General features: G+C 41.4%; 1 protein-coding gene across 1 annotated transcript in view; it reads left to right on the top strand.

Annotated features, from left to right (window-relative positions):
* Window positions 1-8,047, top strand: part of TBL1XR1 (TBL1X/Y related 1) — a 109,500-nt gene extending 101,453 nt beyond the window's left edge. Inside the window, exons 13-16 of the mRNA XM_068691415.1 lie at window positions 162-289; window positions 474-639; window positions 1,483-1,584; window positions 2,717-8,047. Coding sequence (XP_068547516.1) covers window positions 162-289; window positions 474-639; window positions 1,483-1,584; window positions 2,717-2,743 — 423 coding nt within the window. The 3' untranslated portion in view covers window positions 2,744-8,047. The remainder of the gene's footprint in view (window positions 1-161; window positions 290-473; window positions 640-1,482; window positions 1,585-2,716) is intronic.
* The last annotated feature ends 10,124 nt before the right edge of the window (window positions 8,048-18,171 follow it).

Here is an 18,171-nt window from a genome sequence, read left to right as displayed (position 1 = left end):
TCTAGAAACCCAGTAGTCATAGCAAATGTTTTGAGTAGCATAAAAGGTAACAGTCAGGCTGCAAATGATGAAGAAAGATGTACAAAAACAAACAAACAAAAAAAGTATTTTGGTACAATACCGTGCTAAATGTCTTTGTGTTGTCTTCCATTTTATCATAGATCTGGAGTATGAAACAAGACAGTTGTGTCCATGACTTGCAAGCACACAACAAAGAAATTTATACTATCAAATGGAGTCCTACAGGACCAGGAACAAATAATCCAAATGCCAATCTTATGTTAGCAAGGTACTATTTAATCCTGTTTTTAAATTCATTTTAAAAAATTGAGCATTACGTTTGCTTCACTTTTTACATATGTATGTTTGTGAAATGTTTCCAAGGACATAGGATACGTTATCATATTTGTATTTAACACAAAATTGTGTATAACTGAGAAGTAATTAATCTGTTTTTTTTTCTCTCTTGATAGTGCATCCTTTGATTCTACTGTTAGGTTATGGGATGTTGACAGAGGAATTTGTATTCATACTCTGACAAAACATCAAGAACCTGTGTACAGTGTAGCTTTCAGTCCTGATGGCAGGTACCTGGCCAGCGGCTCCTTTGATAAATGTGTACACATCTGGAATACGCAGGTACAGCTCTTCTGCCTGTTCAGAAAGTTTGTTTTTCAGTCTTTTCCATTGTACTCTTCTAACCTTTGCTGCTCTGTCATGTTTTGGCTGCAAAGAACTTTACCTTTGATACCATGCTGATTCATTTTCTCTTTACCCTAAGGTTTCTTTTATTAATGAATGTATATTTAATTTCTCTCAGAGAAATTTGTCTGCCTATGGTGAAGGGTATATAATTGTTTTTATGTTATTACCAAAAATCCCCACACCCTAAAACACATTCAACAAAGTGTCTTTTATAGCATGTTCCTTCCAAAAATTGTTAACTCTGAAACTCCTGATAAAACAGGTTTGCTGTGAAAAATGTTGACTGAATATAGATGCACAAATCTGATACCTGATAGCTATTCCATTGAATTTCACTGAAAAGCAAGAGAATGTAAAATGAGAGATGATGATGATGACAGATCTTTCTACGGAACTTTTTCTTAGAAAGAGCACTACTACTGTTTTTGTTTCTCTGGCAAAAAAAGGGGTGGAATGCAAATGAAAGTGTAAAGACCTTATTGTTAGGCAATATATGATCTCTGGCTATTGAGGATTGGATATTAATTTTTGAAGGACTTGTTTTAGTCATTGAAAGTGGTCATGGCCATCTACGGTTTCGTATTTGAAACACAGGATACCAAGATGCAATAATTTTTAGGTAAGTCTTTTCACACAGTTCTTAGGTTGTCCATGAGGCTCATCTGAACCATTTCCTCTGAGAGTTTCAGCTTACAGTGGGGAAATTTTACATGTTGTGGAAATTTACTTGTTTGCATGTACTTTATTATATTAATTATGTGTTTTGTCCCTTTGTAGACAGGTGCCCTAGTTCACAGTTATCGGGGAACAGGAGGGATTTTTGAGGTTTGCTGGAATGCAGCAGGAGACAAAGTTGGAGCAAGTGCTTCAGATGGTTCAGTAAGTGTAGCTTGACTTATTTGGCAGTCTGATGACAAACATCGTTTGGAAATCTTTTGGCTAACAATGACGACAATATTGCCATATGTACCAGGTGCTGAATACAGCCAGCTTACATGGAGATTTTTTTCATGTAAAGGTGCTGTAATATTGAAAGTAGGATGCCTTTATTCCAGCTTGGTGTGGCACTGTTCTAAACCCTACGAAGTTAGAAGATGAAAAGCATTAAATTTAAATTTTCTGTCTCTATTGGTGCTTATTACGGAAATCTATTCAGTGTTCCTGGAATGTTATTTATATCATTTTTGTCATGTAATTATTGAAAGTATTGTGGAAGCAACAATAGTTCAAGGCATATCCTAAGTAGAAATTATCATTCTACCCTAAATTACTCTTTTATATACGTGTGGCCTAACCTTTCCAGTCTTCCAGTTAATTTGACCCAAGAGACTGGTTGTACTTGCAACAGATATTTGTGTGGTTTTCATATAGTTTCAACTCTGTTTAAAATATGTGGGTTTCTTTGTTTTGTTTTACGCAGCTTGTTAGCAAAAGCTTGCCTCACCACCTCTGTTTTAGATATTGCTGGTAATAACTAAGCACGGGAGAACTTTTTGAACTGCTTGATGACTAAAAACATAGTTTGTTTATGATTGTTATACGTGTAGATTTCTGTATCTGACAGAACTAGGAGCACTATTTAGTGAAGATTTTTGGAAGCTTAAAACTGGAATTTATAATCTTACAATGTTACAATGTTAAATGTCTTTTTGAGATCATTCTGATCAGTTCTAGTATTTCCCCACAAAGTATGTTTAATTTCATCTTACTGTAATTTTGTAAATTAGATTCAAGTAAGTTCCTAGCTATCTAATATTAAGTAACAAGCAAACAGCTTACATAAGATGTTTTTAATGTCCCAATCATAATTCATTAGGCAGCAGGTCTGGCTGCGTGCTCATAAAAGTGCTCACCTGGTGACTTTTTCCCCCCGAAGTCGCTAATAGACTTAAGATTAAGCTTGCACAATCTGTTTCGTGGGTTTTGCTTAGATATTTTACACAGAATTGTATAAATGTGTCATGCTGTGCAAAGTGCAATTTCCATGTGTGTGTTTTTCTTTCCCTTACAGGTTTGTGTATTAGACCTACGGAAATAGCGCTACTAGTTGGAAGCCATGGACCGACTATGAATGTGTACATAGCCAAAATGACTGTCCCTGACCCATGTACTGCTATAGTCCCAATTGAACCATGGCCAGTCCACTACAGCCAAACAAAAAGAAATATATACATATACTGTATATAACAAAAAAAAAAAAATTACACCCTGAAGAGGATGACAGAGTTTTGTCACAGCTTGTGAATCCTGTTCACCAAGTGCTGGAATCTGCTGTGCCCCAAAATAACATTTAAATGTTTTGGATATGAAAAACAGAAGAGAGAGCGAGAGAGAGAGAAATATACCGTATACAAGAGCAGACCCATATACATACCAAATTCAGAAGATACTAATGGCAGCCTTCATTACCCCTTTTCCCCTCTAAATCCATTATGACAATGGATTGTGGGGTAATTTTTTTTCTTTCCTTCTCAGTAGTTGAGCAGTTTGTGTGTACAGAGAAAATGGACTTACAGAAATCTGCAGCAGTAGTTTTTTCTTTGCTTTTAAACATTGGGTTTTCTGTTTTGTTTTGGTTAAGTTTACGGATGCATGAAGTAAGGGAGTGAATTAGTTTCTTGTTTATGTTTTTTTTTTTTTCACCTTGAAAAAAATGTTTCTTTGAAACGTATTTTAATGCATTCTTTGAAGAGGTAGACTGAACCTGATAATGTTTGGTACATTTTGTGGCTCCCAGAGCACAATTGTGTGAACAGAGGGAGGGTGGAAAAGGGATTATGGAGAGAGAAGAAAAAAGCCTTCTTTGAGGCATGATACTTCACATCCCACTAATCTACGAAGTATGACAGTAATGGGTATAATGCTATGTTTTATTTTCTGGTGACATGGCTGAAATGCAGTAGTTTCTTATTTGGGACATAATTCTGCCAAACTTAAGAATAAAAGGGCACAAATACACAGAAAAATACAGGGATGCACAAAAAAAAAAAAAGACAAAAAGGAGGAGAAAAAAATGCATCTTCTGTTGCTTTAAGACCATAGCTAAAATATGGTTAAATTGTGCACTATTGTGAAAAGGAGCAAAATATAGCTGGGGGATTTGTTCTTTTAAGAGGTTAAGATCTTTCTGGACAAGGGTTCATGCCACAGCTTCTCTGAGAGTTGGCCATCGTTATTTGTAGGAGCTTAGATGTATAATTGTAACCAAACTCCAGTATTAAAAGTATCTCATGTAATTTTTCTTTATTAAAATAAAATCTTTGGCATATATTTGATAACACTGCCATTAAGAGGCAAAATGTTTACTACCTTAGATTTAAAAAAAAATCTTAAACAGAGGACTTGCTTCAAGTTTATTTTAATAGCAGTGATTCAGCTTATTTAAAAGATGAATACTTGCACTAATTCCCCTGCTGCTCCAGCCCTGCAGTTTATTGTATCTTGTGACTACATTTTTTTCCAAATATAGGGTAGATGTAAGCTGCTATTTTTTTAATAATCACTACTATATAGTGTCTTTTACTCTGTTTACAATATCAAGTATTTTTCTTACAATGACAGATGTATATGGCAAACCTTTTTCTGCTCATGTGATTAAAAGTATACTGATAGTGATTTTATTTGTAAATGATAGCATGAGGTTGTGTTTACGCGTATGTGTAGTTGAAAAGGTTGCATCATGTCTTGCATAAGATTCCAAGAGTGTAAATTTATAAAAAGAGAGGTTGTCAAATTTATGTCACAGGCATTTTACTTAAGGAATGGTTTATATTACAGAGCTTTACAAAGTTATCAGTTTTAGAACACTATTTCAATCACAAATAATTTTGTGGCTTATGATTGGTAGTCTAATTTTTTTCTCCCTCCCCGCCCCCACCCCCAAGTTACATATAAATTGATTTAATCAAGGTAATGCAGCTTTGACATTTTAACAATCGTTCTTTAGGCATTCATTTCTGCTATTTCCATGGAGTAAACACGACTTGAAGCAAGTCTGAGTTTGGCTAAGGTAGGGTAGCAATTTGCCAGTGGTAAAGAGAAGTCGTCAATACATTCTTTATATATACCCCAGGAATATAATACTATCATATACAGCATTTAAAATAACAAAAAATCATATCCATAAAGGCAGTCATCCATGATGGTTTGGTGCCAGCTGTTTTTAGGGTTTTGGAACATATTACGAATGTTTAGAGCATACCCTGTGAGTTACAGTATGTAGGAAACCTAATATATTGAGTGTCTGGCACTTGAAATATTGCTTTTATTGCTGGAGGTCCATGACTGTGGCTGACCTCTGTCATTAATGAAAAAAAATAAAAATAAAAAAAAAATTCTGTGCAATAATTTTAAACTGTGCTCCCAGGAATAGACACAAATGTTTTGAGTATGTTTAAGCTGCATTTTTCATTTAGCAATGCATTTGTCAATTGCACTGAATTTAAACCTGAAAGTCAGAAGTGATTCTTGATAGTACTTTTGTATTTTAATATGGACAGTTTATTCATTTTCATAAAAGTTATCCGATGATTCTTTCAGCCAATCTAAACAATTGTGGTGGAATTCTGTGACATAGCTGCAAAATCACACAGCCATGTTTTAGGGTATTGCCATTTTCCTCTTTCTCAATCATCAGCTGTTTTGGTTGTAATTCTAGTTGCTTAAGCATAGTATCACATATTCATAAATAGATAAAAACAGAGCTTCAGTATCAGAGGTCTAGGGTTTTCAAGTGCTTGAAGCATAGTCCAGCGATGCCAGATCTGTTGACGTGAGTGCTCTGGACGCGCAGGCTAACACCCCCAACCCAGTGTTACTCAGCAGTGCCCCACTGTAGTGGAATTCTGCCAGTTCCCAGTAGCGACGGGTCTGGCCACTCGGTATTTTATTGTTGTCCTTTACTAGCATGCCACAGTGCTGCTCCTGCTCACACCTCTTCTCGCCTCTTGTTTTATACACTGTTAAATGCATGCATGCCAGGTGTGCTAGGTTCTGTGATTTTGTGAAGCAAAAGAAAAAAAAAAAAAGAAAACCACGACATTATTATATTTTATAGCACAAAGACCTCGTATTCGATAGTGAGGTAGACTATCCAAATTGTTCCCCCAAATTGAGTACGCCAAATGTCAGTAAGACCCTAATTTTGTATAGATGTATGCACATGCTTAACCTTACCTCCTGGTTAATTCTGTTGCGCGTGTTTTCTGAGTGTGCAAATGTGTGCATAAGCCTTGGCACACATTGAAGTTAGTATCTTTTCCAGTTCAACACGTTAACGGGCAAATATCCAGATAGAGGATAAACGGAAGGGGAAAAGCTGGGCTCAGAGTTAATGAAGGAATAAGAAAGGAACTGCTCTCGGGTTTGCTGTCTGTCCGTGCATCAATCTCAATGCCGTTTCTCATTTCTGCATAATGAGGTCCAGGTTTCTGTGGAGTTCCTCTTTTTCTATTTTACTTTTTCTGCGTTTTTAAATTGATGTAAAGATTCCCGACCAGTGAACTTGCTGGTGTAGTTAAGAGAATATCTAGGTCCTCATAAAAGCTTTTTTTGGATTCTTTGTAATGTTGATAAACTCAGTTTATTCTGGGACTACAATTGTGCAGGGTTATTTAGCGTGTCTACTAGATGATTGGAGATCTTATATGAAACACTAAAAGTGCCTCTTTTTCTGGGTTGGGTGGAGGGAGGTAATAGTTACCAGAGTCAGAATGACATGGCATTTTGAAGCATGTTTCTTGATTTCATGACACTTTAATGCATCTTGAGAGAAAGGCCAAAGATTTCTACCAATTTTAATTAATTTTCATTTTAAAAGCACTCCTTTTTCCTTACACTGCTTACCTCATGCTAGGGTATATTTAACGGGACGTTGTACCTTTGAGATGTTCTTTGTGTTTAGGAGGACTAGTAGGGGGAATAGGGTGGCTGTGCCAGTTTGCCCACAGAGCAGCCTTAGCAGCTGCCACATTTAGTTCTGCCGAATGAAGGAGTTTCATTAAAACCGCAAACTGGGCTTTTCAGCGTGTAAATAAAGGTTGTGTGTTTTTGTCTGTTTAGCAAAGAGGAGCCTTGGGACCCAATTTTCCAATCTTGACTCAATCAGAAATCCCACTGTCTTTCACTTCGTGAGAAAACCTTGCCAGAGTAAGCACTGGAGGCTCGGGGTCCGTGTCACACCGTACGTACAGCATGCTGCTCAGGGCGAGCGAGCCTCGGCTCCCCGGGGTTTCGGCAGGGGCTTTGCCGGAGCAGGGCTGCCGGCTTCGGCCCAGCGCTCCTTCCCATTGACGAGCCGTATCTTCCAACTTCACAAAGCCCTGCAGAGCCGTTCCCCTGCGGGGTCGGTTTCACACTCTCCAGAAGTCTGAAGAAAGCAGAAGCAACATTGTGGCATGTTAGAAGCAGATAAGGCTTCGGGAGGCAGCAGTAAATCTCCATCGAGATCCCTGACATTTTCCGTAGGGAGAGAGCCGTGGAGCAGCCTTCACTCCTCCCTCTAGAGAAAGCTCTGAAATAACCACGGTCTGTGAAAGTGTGGCTGCCTTCGCTGCCAGTCTGGTCGAAGGCAGACAAAACAGGAAAATCTGCCGTTTCCTACAGATTGCAGATTTAGTGTTAATAGTGCTTCAGATCAGTAGCTTTGAGTACATACTCTCTTTCTCTGCCTTTAAGTTTGAAGCTTGACAATAACTTTAAGGCATGTTTTCTTTTGTTTTCTCTTTTTTTTTTTTTTTTTAAATAATCATTCATTTTTACTTCATGATGTTTTTGACATTTGTGGGTAAATACAAGAAAACAGTCTGCATGTTGTTGCTAGTCCAGTGTACTTTGCAATCTTGTCCTCAACAGACTGCAGTGTGCAGAACAGTAATTCTAGAATACAGAAGTAATTTTCTCTCTCTCCTGACATTGACATTGTAGTTGTAATGGTTTCATTTGGAGTTACAAATCCTTTGGGTCTAATTCTGTGAGCCTACCTATAGCACTGGATTAAAATGTCTGCATCATTTCTTCAGTTATCCAGTTAAATTACAACTGTTGTAAAAGTGTAAACCAGCCCATGACAGTTTTTTGTACTTGTTTAAAGGACTTTTATTGTTCAGTTTTCATGATTATTGTCTAAAGAAGACTGATATAGATGTTCTATACTGTCCTGGACCATGTTAATTACACTTTATGATGTATTTTGGTTCTACATCACAATGATTTGTCCCCAAGGCCCTTATATCCCTTCTAGGCACATTTTCTGTTGCAGTTTCCCTTTGCATTGTATTGCTTTGACAACTGTAATTTGAATCAGATCTGAAAGAGGTCCAGAATAAAATATATTTTGATATTACCTTGGCTGAATGTTATATAAAAGTAATTTTAAAAGCTTGGTACGGAAAACTTACAGATGATTGAGTTGGAAAAGTGACAGATTTAAACACTTCTAACACTTATTTTGGCACGCTTTCGTGTAAGACAATAGGCAAGAAGCCATGGAAATAACGTGTTGTACAGTTACACTGTCCGGGTGAACAAACATCCTCTGACAGCAGCGAGGCTGTTCGCAGCATCCCTTCACTGCTCTGCCTTTGACTTTGAGGAACTGCTTTCGCACGTGTGTGCAAGTACTTCATCTTTTCACTACTCATCCACTTGTGGAAGAGAAACTGAGCCTGGTGACGCTCACAGCTCCACTCCGGTTGCTTAAAGGATTTTGGCAAGTGGGAAAATGATGCTGTACAATTGTGCGATCTCATTTAGAGACATCCATTCTTAAGGAGTAACTCAATAGCACTATGCCAAAGAATGCTATTAGTGTGTTTCAGGTATTTGAAACCGTTTATATTTGCACATGAAATAACATCTATCCAGTTATACACAATGATGATTTAATTCCTCTAGAACTGTGGATCGTGTCATAATGAGGAGAGCGAGCCCAGGCGGTATTCAGAGCTTCATGGTGGAATTAGTGCTTTGTCATATAATGCACTTATTTGCTATCCTAAGTTCAGAAGTAATAGCTTTCAGTCCTTGTTTTACTGTTGAAGTTAATGCGAGTACATTATCAAAATCAATTTATTTTAATGTGCTGAAACTTGTTTCTGAAAAGCATCCCTGCTGGATTGAAGGTGGAGGAGGAGGGACTGTATTATTAAGGTGTAAAACCATGGATTTTGTTCACCTAGAGCCTGAGCGTGCTTCAGGATTTCTCTGCCATTGTTTGAATTTTGAGAGAGCAATGCTGAGGCAAGTTCATGTCTTTTCATACAGACTTTAACTGATTCATGTCATAATACAGAAAGTTTGGGTATCTTGGAGTTTCATTAGCCTAAATGCTCCGTGCTTGAGTGTGGCCACCCCGGGCTGAGGAACGCAGAGGAGCGTTGTGGTACGAAGCAGTGCTCGCACGGGAGCAATGCCTGCCTCTGTCCTGCACGGAGGAGCCTGCTCCAGGTAGGTTCATTACGCCATTGCTGCCTGAATTTTCTGTTTGAGTTATTCTGTAATAATCTGTTTGCAGTTCTTTAGGAACTCGTGATCTTGGGTATTCATAAAATGCGTGTTCCCTGCTTCACAGGGAAATGATTTAATGGACGTCTAAGCAATGCTTTTGTTTCGCTGATGGCAGGGCAGCCATAACAGAACAATAATTTAGGAGAAATTTGATGATGATTGTGTAGAGATTGGTGATGCCCCAGTTAGTACAATTTGTCCTTAAGGAAACCTGACCTGGGAGATCTGCAGTACAGAGGCTTTCTTATTTATATCCCTAACTGCAAATTGGTACCATAAAGGAGGGTAGTTTGAAGGATTAAAAAAAAAAAAAAAAAAAAAAGGTTTTCATAGTAGACTTAATGTGGAAATGTTCAGCTCCCAGATTCGTTCTTCAAATCCCAAGCCAAGATTTTGGATTCAAGAAGATGTCAAGGTGTGGAGGTGAAGTACTTTCAACAGACTCTTCTCTTGTTTCCACCAAGACTTTTTAATTCGTTCTAGATGCTGGGGATGCTGATTAGTTACCTGAGGAGCACTGCATTCTGAGCTTTCTGAATTATTTGTATTTTTAACCTTTCAAGACTTCTTTGAGGGCTTGTGACAGCTCAGATTGAGTTTTTTCCCTTTAGTGTTAAAAAGTCAGGTCCCTGCCCACAGCAATGTCAAGGGCAAGTTTCAGTGATTTCAGTGCAAGCAGACCTGGGGCAGCACTTCTAAAAAGATATGTCAGGTAAAGAAGGAGGTGGTTTTTTTTGTTTTTTTTTTTTTTTTTTCTTTTTCCTCCTCCAGACAAGCATTAACAGTCTGTATGTTGAATACTGTGTTCTCCATTCTGCTGTACTGGAGACCCCATCAACAGATCTCAAGCACCAGTTGTTCTCACGTGTTGTCCTAGCCTTGATAGACAAAATTACATTTGCAGGCTCCATTTGGGCAGTTTAATTTCTACCTCTGTCACCACTTCAAGTGTTTTCTACTGACAAAAACATCTGAAGGCACAGGGTCAGCCTTTAAAAACCACCAGGCACAGGGGAATAGGTAGGATGTAAGCCACCTGAGTATGGCTTTTGGTTCTCCAAAACTGTGTTGGGTCTTACAGTCCTTCCCGACAGTGCTGGGGTGGTGGGTTGTAATTACAAGTGCTACTAGGAAAATAATGCCTGCTAGATATAACACTGAAACTGTATTGTGGGTTTACGTTTTATAATTATGGAAAAAGACTTTTTAACTCTACAATAACGGCATTCCTAATGCTTAAATTGGGAGCTGCACTTGATCTGATGTGTCCCCTAAGTTCTGGTAAGCGAATCATTTTAAAAGGTAGGAAGTTCCTGCTTCAGGAAGACAGTGAAGAATTGAAATTACTGATGCTTAATTTACTTTTTAAATTGTTAGTTGAAAGGCTTACAGTTCTTTCACTTCCTATTGCCACATCTCATCTATCTTTGGTTTGCCTGATTAGTGCAGCGAAGTCGGATGCTGATGAGGTGGGTGGGAGCAAACTGCGTTCTAGCAGTAACGGGAGGCCAGAAGCCAATTCCCATGGCAAAGCAGCAGAAGTATGTGTAGTTCATTGCAATTGCGTTGCTTACAATTTCATGCTCAGTTCTGTACATTTTGCTGCTTGTGGTGGATTAAACACTCTATTATTTTATTCTGTTAAATATTTTATTTCAAAAGAGTTCAGTTTCAGCTGCTAATCTTCCAGGAAATTGTTCAATATAGTTTCCATAAAAAAAAAAAAAAATAGCAGTTTTGCACTGTGTGCTTTTAAAACAAGGAAATTTCCTGTTTGGGACCCTTTTGAAATGTCGGCCAAACAGAGGCGCAGTTTGTTGTTTCTGGGACAGCAGCTCTGCTGGTCAGTTTGAGTTTCAGGTATATGATTTCTGATCTAGGGCATCCAAATGTGAAATACCTACTGACCCATTTATTTACCTATGTTCTGGCTTGTTACTGTTCACTTGGCAGGGTGGATAGATCAACTTACTGTTTCCATCAAATGCTTTTCCCGCTGCAGGTAAGTCATGCCTCTGAACTGGGCTAAGAAATCTGTGCTGGCAGTGCTCTGGTACTCGAGCATCGCAGCGTTACGTGGCTTTCTGTGTTGTTCTTGTGTGTGTGGAGACAGGAATCGTCAGAGTCCTGTCTCCAGCTTTTCGGTCACTTTATTTCAGTTTATTTACAAGAACTTTTAATAAGCAAAATCAAATTGAATACTGTTGCTTTGGAGAGTTCTGTTTGAAAATAATGGGGTCATCAATTGATCAGGAAGGCAAGCGGAGATGGCTGCGCTTGTAAGCCTGGAAGAGAGCTCAGCAGTTGGGCAGGGTGCTCGTGCCCACCTTTGACAGCTGCTGGTCTGGTCTCAGAGGCTTTCCTGGGTGACCTAATGCACCATTGGGATAGCGGTACTGATAAAGCACATTTCTGTCTAATCTGCACCTTCCTTGTTGCTATTAAAAACTTACCATTTTGTCCACCCGGAATGGGAGGGCGGAGGAGGGGGGGAAGCTGTTTCTTTATTGTTCGTAGCAGCCTTTTACTTATTTGAAATCTGTTATTGTGTCTTTTCTTCTTTAGGCTGAACCATCCCCAGTGCATCTTAATCAATTCATCAACACCAGCTGCTCTTCTTGACAAACAATCTAATGACTGCTGAAATAAGAATCTTGTTTGTAAGAAATTTGGTCTCTGGCGTTAGTGAGGAAGGAGGAGGGAGGGACAGGACTGAAAATGAAGTAAAATCCTCAGTTTTGAAATTCTGCTGTAATAAATGTGAACAATGGCTCAATAATTTGTGGGTTTGTATTACTGTTGTTCCAGCAAAGATGGACCCAATTGTTCTTTGGAAGTTTTACATATGCGTCTTGTCTTTTTTCCCTTCTGCAAGGGTTAGTTTGCACTGTTACCCCTCCTGACTTTCAGGCAGTGATAGGCTTTGTCCAGAGTCACCAGCAGGTCTGTGAAGTGAGGAATAAAGCTCAAATCTCTACTCTGAAGGCATCTCCCACGAAGCAGGACCGAGGGTTGCAGCTGCCTGCAGCTTCCACTTGGGACCACCCTCCCACACCAGCACTGCCACAGAAGTTGTACATGATGCCAACATTTAAACAAAGTGGAAAAGTGAATTCATAAAATGCTCCCGTGATACACTAATATACTTGGTCAGAGTACTAAGAAGGAGAATTTCGCTGGATTTTATTAAGCATGCTTTCAGGCACTAAACATTTTCTAATGTGATAAAAATATCTTTCAGTCAAAGCTGCTTCTATCTCATGGTGGAATGAGGGAGACCTGCATGTCCCTCATCTCTGCCCACACAGCTATTTTGTCTTCCAAACAGCTGCCTTTAAACAGACCAATGTCACAAAAATAACCAAATCTGTAAACAAGCAGCTCTAAAAGCATACCACTTTGTAGAAGTGGAGAACTCCAGATACCCGTAGACTAACCAAGATGATATTTCTCACCTCAGATCGCAAACAGATAATTTCAATCCAAATGGGGATTTTGAGGGAAAAACAGCAAATTGTAAAAACCAAACCTATGAAACTTCTCTCAAGTGTTCCCCTTAGCAGTTGCAGCAGGATCAGAGCAAACTGAGCGTCCTCCGTGCTCGAGCTGCTCGGCAGCACACGTGGATGTGCTCGAGTGGAAATGTTCTCGTACGCAAGGAAAGTGCTGCTGTTTCCAAGCTGAGGCGTGCTGAGGTTTCTGGAGGTATTCTCCAGCAAACGGGCACCTGAGGGTGCTCTTGTGTCTCTTTGTCTAAGGGATGTGGGGAATGACGGAAGCTGTGCTGCTGCATGCGCTGCGCCTTGGGCATGCAGATCGCTTCCAGCTCCGGGTTCACCCCTGCCTGTACTGGGAGAGCGACCTGAACCCATCCTCTTGGGTCCAAGTGTGGCTGCTGCTGCGTTTGTCAGTTTAAAGCCATTTCCCCTTGCCCTATCACCACAACCCCTGGCAAGTCCCTCTCCAGCTCTCCTGCAGCCTCCTTCAGGCCCTGGCAGGCTGCTGTGAGGCCTCCCCGGAGCCTTCTCCTCCCCAGGCTGACCAGCCCCAGCTCCCTCAGCCCGTCCTTACAGGAGAGGTGCTCCAGCCCCTAGACCACCTTTGTGGCCTCCTCTGGACTCGATCCAACAGGTCCCTGCCCTTCTTATGTCTTTTTCTGCCCCTGGTGCCAGGGCAGTCGTGCTGTGCCTGGGCTCCCTGAGCTGCTGGTACCCCTGCCAGGCCTCCCCGTGCCTGGAAGGCCACAGCCAGCAAAATGGGTAACAATTTGGGCCTGGGGTGGCTCTCCCAAGGCCTCTGACCGCCCCTTCTGAGCCATCGTGCTGCCCCTGGCACCCAGCGATGCGGTGTCCGGCTTCTGTAAGCATGGAAAAAGATAAAATGAACTGCGGCGTTGCGGTGCGGTGGGCAGTGTGAGCTAAACTGCGCCACGCAAACAGGAAAGTGCCTCAGAACGGGAGCAAATGTAGTCAGTCAGATTCAGAGCATAAGTGGCGTTATTATTTCCCATTTCCTGTGAGCCAATTTGCTGTACTTCCAGCCTGCCTTCTTCTCTACACAAAACAGCAGCCGGAGGAGTCATTAAAACAAAGATTGGATCCCAAGATTGCCTATAATTCAGATACTTCAGTGATAGAAAAATGTATAGTTTCAAGAGAAAGCATGTGCAAGCACCAAATCTCACCAAATTGCAGAGATGTTAGTTTGTTCAAACCAACCCCTCTGTGCTTTGGAGGAAACAATTTACTACTTTAGTAAATAAACACAGCTGTTAAGAAGTTAAGATTAGCCTGTCAGATCCATCGGCCGCTGAGTAAATGATAGTTTGCAGGCCTGCAGAAGTGAAGATGCCGAAGTGTGCTGCAAGTACAGGAAAAAAAGGAGCTGGAGAGGCAGATCCAACAGCTGATGCATTGGGACTGCGGTCCCTGCAACTGCTGGGGGGTGGAGGGCTCCTCAGAAATCCCGTTTGCTGCTACTGCAGGTGCATCGGTGTGGATGTAGATGTAAGGAGGGCAGGGGAGAATTTTGTGAAGAGCACCGGGCTGTCACCTTTGCAGGACATCAAGGAAACTTCCCCAGGCAGAGCTGTCACCAGGGATTTGGGGCAGCTCCACAAGCTGAAGACTTTCCTCTTGTGTCCTTCCTCACGTTGGCCTGTCCTGCAGGAGTGCTGCCTGCTCCACTCTGCTCCCCGGGGCACAGCCCTCGGCTGTTAGCATTAAATACAGGATTTAAGGCGATGCCTGTTCTCCATTAAGATTTGCTGCTTTGCTGGTGTTTTTCAGTGATGTCCTGCTAAGCTGTGCTGCACCTTTCCCTGAAGCTGCTCAGTAAGGACGGTGTGTCTTTGTCATCTGTAGTGGGGTGACCTCAGCCCCTTGGGCCTGGCAGCAAGTGACTCTGCACGTCAGCTGTGTCCCCACAGAGCAAAGGGACCCCACGTGCCACAGCTCAGGGCGATGGTCCTGCAGGGACACCCCAAACACAGCACGAGAGGGAAGCAGGCAGGCAGGTGGGGAAAGGAAGGATGGAGGTGTAGGGTAAGGGAAGCAGATCCCAGCAAGGGAATGGGGGTGAGGACGAATGGTGGAGCAGGGAGAAAATGTCACAAAAGGGTCGTGAAGGAGAAAGAAATGCTGGAGCTGAAAGCTGAGCTAGAGAAGTTTACAGGGATCGCAGTGCAGCAAGAGGCTGTCATCTGGCAAACACGGAGATAAGATGCTGATGTCTTCCAGGAAAGGCCTGTTGTTTGAGTCTCTCCATGTCAGCAGCCTCACACTAACTAATCCAAGCAGTCGGTTTTGTTTCATCTATTTTTCATCAGCCCAAGAGAGTCTCTGCGGGTGCCAGGAGCCCTGCTCCTTCCCTCTCTCTTCCCAGCTAAAGCCCTGGTGGTTTCTGTGTTCGTTGCCTGTCCTGTTTTAGTGAAAACCAAAGAATTAAGCACTGTTCTGCATCAAAACAAATAGTTTAGAAGTTAAAGGTGATGCATCTTGCTTTGAAATCATCCCTTACCTTTTTAATTTGAATCAAGATTTGGGAGGTTGAGTTTTTGGGGGAGTTATGAAGGGAGTTATCTGCTTAATCATGCCTGGTTCCTAGTTGCCCATTCTGAAATCATAGCTATCCATATAAAAGCACATAGGTAAAACAGCCATGATTAATAGCAATTAAAAAAAAAAAAAAAAAAAACATTAATCTGATGATTTATGTAAGTGATGTATGTTGAATTTTTTTTTTTTTTTTTTGAGATACAAATAGACAAATTAAGAAAATGAAGTTGTTCTGTTTCTCTAGAAAATGTAATAGTTGCTTACTGGAATTACTTATTCCATGTGTTACTGCGTGGCTGCTCTTGCAGCTGTTGGCAGAGAAGGGCTCCCTCCTTTCAGGGACTCGCAGGCATGCTAACGAACCCCCAGGGCCGGCTGTAGTGCTGCTGCTCCAGCTGGTTGTGGCCCCAGATAATAACAGCAGAGAATCCCTTACTTAGCAGAAACAAAACTACCCATGACAAATGAGTTTCCTCTTTAAAGCTGTAAGGATTGATGCAAATTCAGTGCATGCTGTGAAGACAACCACAGAGGCTTGTTAGAGAAATCAGACAGCCTCTTAAAAAAGGTGGGAGAAATGATTCAGGCACCCATCTGATTTTTTAGCTATTGTCAGTCAAAATGCCTGTAGGAGATAAAGCTGTTCTCCTTCCACCCAAGGGCCTTACAGCTCCAGGAAACTCAGACAGAAGTTCTCCCTGTGACATCCTCATGACTGCATGCTGGTGTTTACGAAGTGTTTGCATCTCCTCACCCGTGCCTTTCACTTACAGGCACAAGCTTTGGTTGACACTTGGGTTGGTTCTCACTTTCTGTTGCGTTTATGCCCCATCGCTGTGCCTAATATCTGCTTAAGAGACTATTTTTGCTTCATTTCCATGCTTTGGTGTTATTTACAGTAGAGCTACCAGTACATCTATTGCTTGTTTCACCTTTGCAGTGAAGCGCGCGCCCACTTTGTGCCACGTCCTTACACCCGAGCTCATCAGCTCTGGACGGGATGTTTGTGCCTTAGTGCCGCCTTTCATTGCTGCTGGTCTTTAAAAGCAAAAGGCGAAGTACCAAAAGAAAGAATTAAAAAATAAATAAAGAGGGTAGGGGGTGAAAGAAAAGAAGAGAGAAAAAACAAGCCGGGCTCTGTTGCTGCTCTCTGAGCACTATTCAGCCCTTACTCGCCTTACCCGGCTCTTCAGAGGTATGCAATTATCTGGCAAAGCCGTGTACTTTCCTATCCCCTCTCTGTGCTGAGACAAAGCTGCTGAGCCTGTGTTCTTTTTGCAAATAACAGTAATAAAAAAGGACTTTAAAGGAAAAGATGCTGTTCCCATGCAGAGTGTGCTTGTTTGGGCAGTTTGATGTCCTATTTTTATTATAAATATAATTGAATTTCCAATAGTTACACGCAAACAACTGTCGTCTGGGAATAAAAAGAAGTAGACGTATGCTAATTGAAAGCTCTGATAATTACACAATCTTCAAATTAATTAACGAGCCAAAGGCAGCCAAACATTAGCATTTAGAAAGCGCTTTGCTGCATTAACCACTAATGAGTTCATTTAAATCTATCATGCAACCCATTTTGGAAAGCATGAGCCATATTTAATCATATTCAATCAGATTTAATAATGAAATCCTTAACGCCAGGCATTGTTGATTGTGAAATTACCAGGGAATTTGGGCTGTTCAGTACGGGGGGCAGGATATTGCTATTTAGTGGTAGCTGCAGTGTACCTGGAGTGAGTTGCAGAAACAAAAGGCACACACGTCCAGGTGAGCGTATTCTAAAGGTGAGGAGTGCCAAAGGCTTTTGTATATTCACGTGTTGTTTTCCTTTTTATTAAATGACAAAAAGGAATACTGGTTATTTTTGATAAATGAACAAGCAATTTCTAAGATATACTTAGCAATTCCATGATCAAAAGAAAATGCTTTTGTTTTAACCATTTCCAATTTCCAGCACAAGCAGGCGCGGCACTGCTGTGCGCTGGCACAGCGCTGCTGTTTCATTCCTTTGGAGCTGAAATAACACAAAAGTCGTCACAGGAGCTCCTCTGCATTTAAATCAGAGTAACTGAGGTGGAACCTCTATCCTTCCATTGCCTTTTCACAAAAAGCCTAATTTCTGGCCTCCCTGAAAGCACAGCGCGCTTTGTTATTGGGCTTAATAGAGCGGATAAATCACCGTCAGCTCCAAAAGCTGACGTCTCCCACCCAAGTTAGTGGAGTTACTAAACTCACAGCATTTGGGGGGATAAAATACCTGTCTCTGCAAAGTGCTTTGTTGAACACTGCAGCCATATAGAGCTGTTCTGATGAAAATTTCATCCCAACAGCTTCTTGCACTTGGTGCTACGTGCAGCAGCCACGGGCTAGGTTGCCCACCTGGGATGCAGCAGAGAGGATACCAGCTGAGAGCTCTCCGGGCACGGGAGCTCCCCTGCTGTGGGGTTCTTCCCATTTTTCATGAGAGGGCTTGTACAGGGCTCAGTTTTGTTCCCATATCTTGAATTTGCATAGTGTGGATATTTAGTACCCAGAATATGTCAGGACGCTGGAGATCAGCTCCCCAAGACTGTCCTGGTATGCTACAGCACTGGTATGGAAGCCAGTGGTGATGAAGTTAGAAAAAAAGAAAGGAACAAGATCTATAATCCAAAAAAAGATGGGATTCTCTGAGGGCTTATTCACATTCTTTTCCCTGGGAAGAATTTCGTTAAGAAACAGAAGAAGAAAAAGAGACTGAGAGTAGAATAAAATCAGGCAGGAGTTGTCTGCCCAGCTCTCTGCAGGTATGGGAGAGGAAGCCTGATGCTCCCTCCAGGCTCCCTTTGGGATTTGGGCTAAGAGGTGTCCCCTGGGATCTCTCCTGACAGCTGCGTGATGCCTGTCCAGGTGATCTGCAATG

Source organism: Anas acuta, chromosome 9, assembly GCF_963932015.1.
Source record: "Anas acuta chromosome 9, bAnaAcu1.1, whole genome shotgun sequence".
Classification (NCBI taxonomy): Eukaryota; Metazoa; Chordata; class Aves; order Anseriformes; family Anatidae; genus Anas; species Anas acuta.
This window is presented reverse-complemented; position numbering and strand designations above follow the sequence as displayed.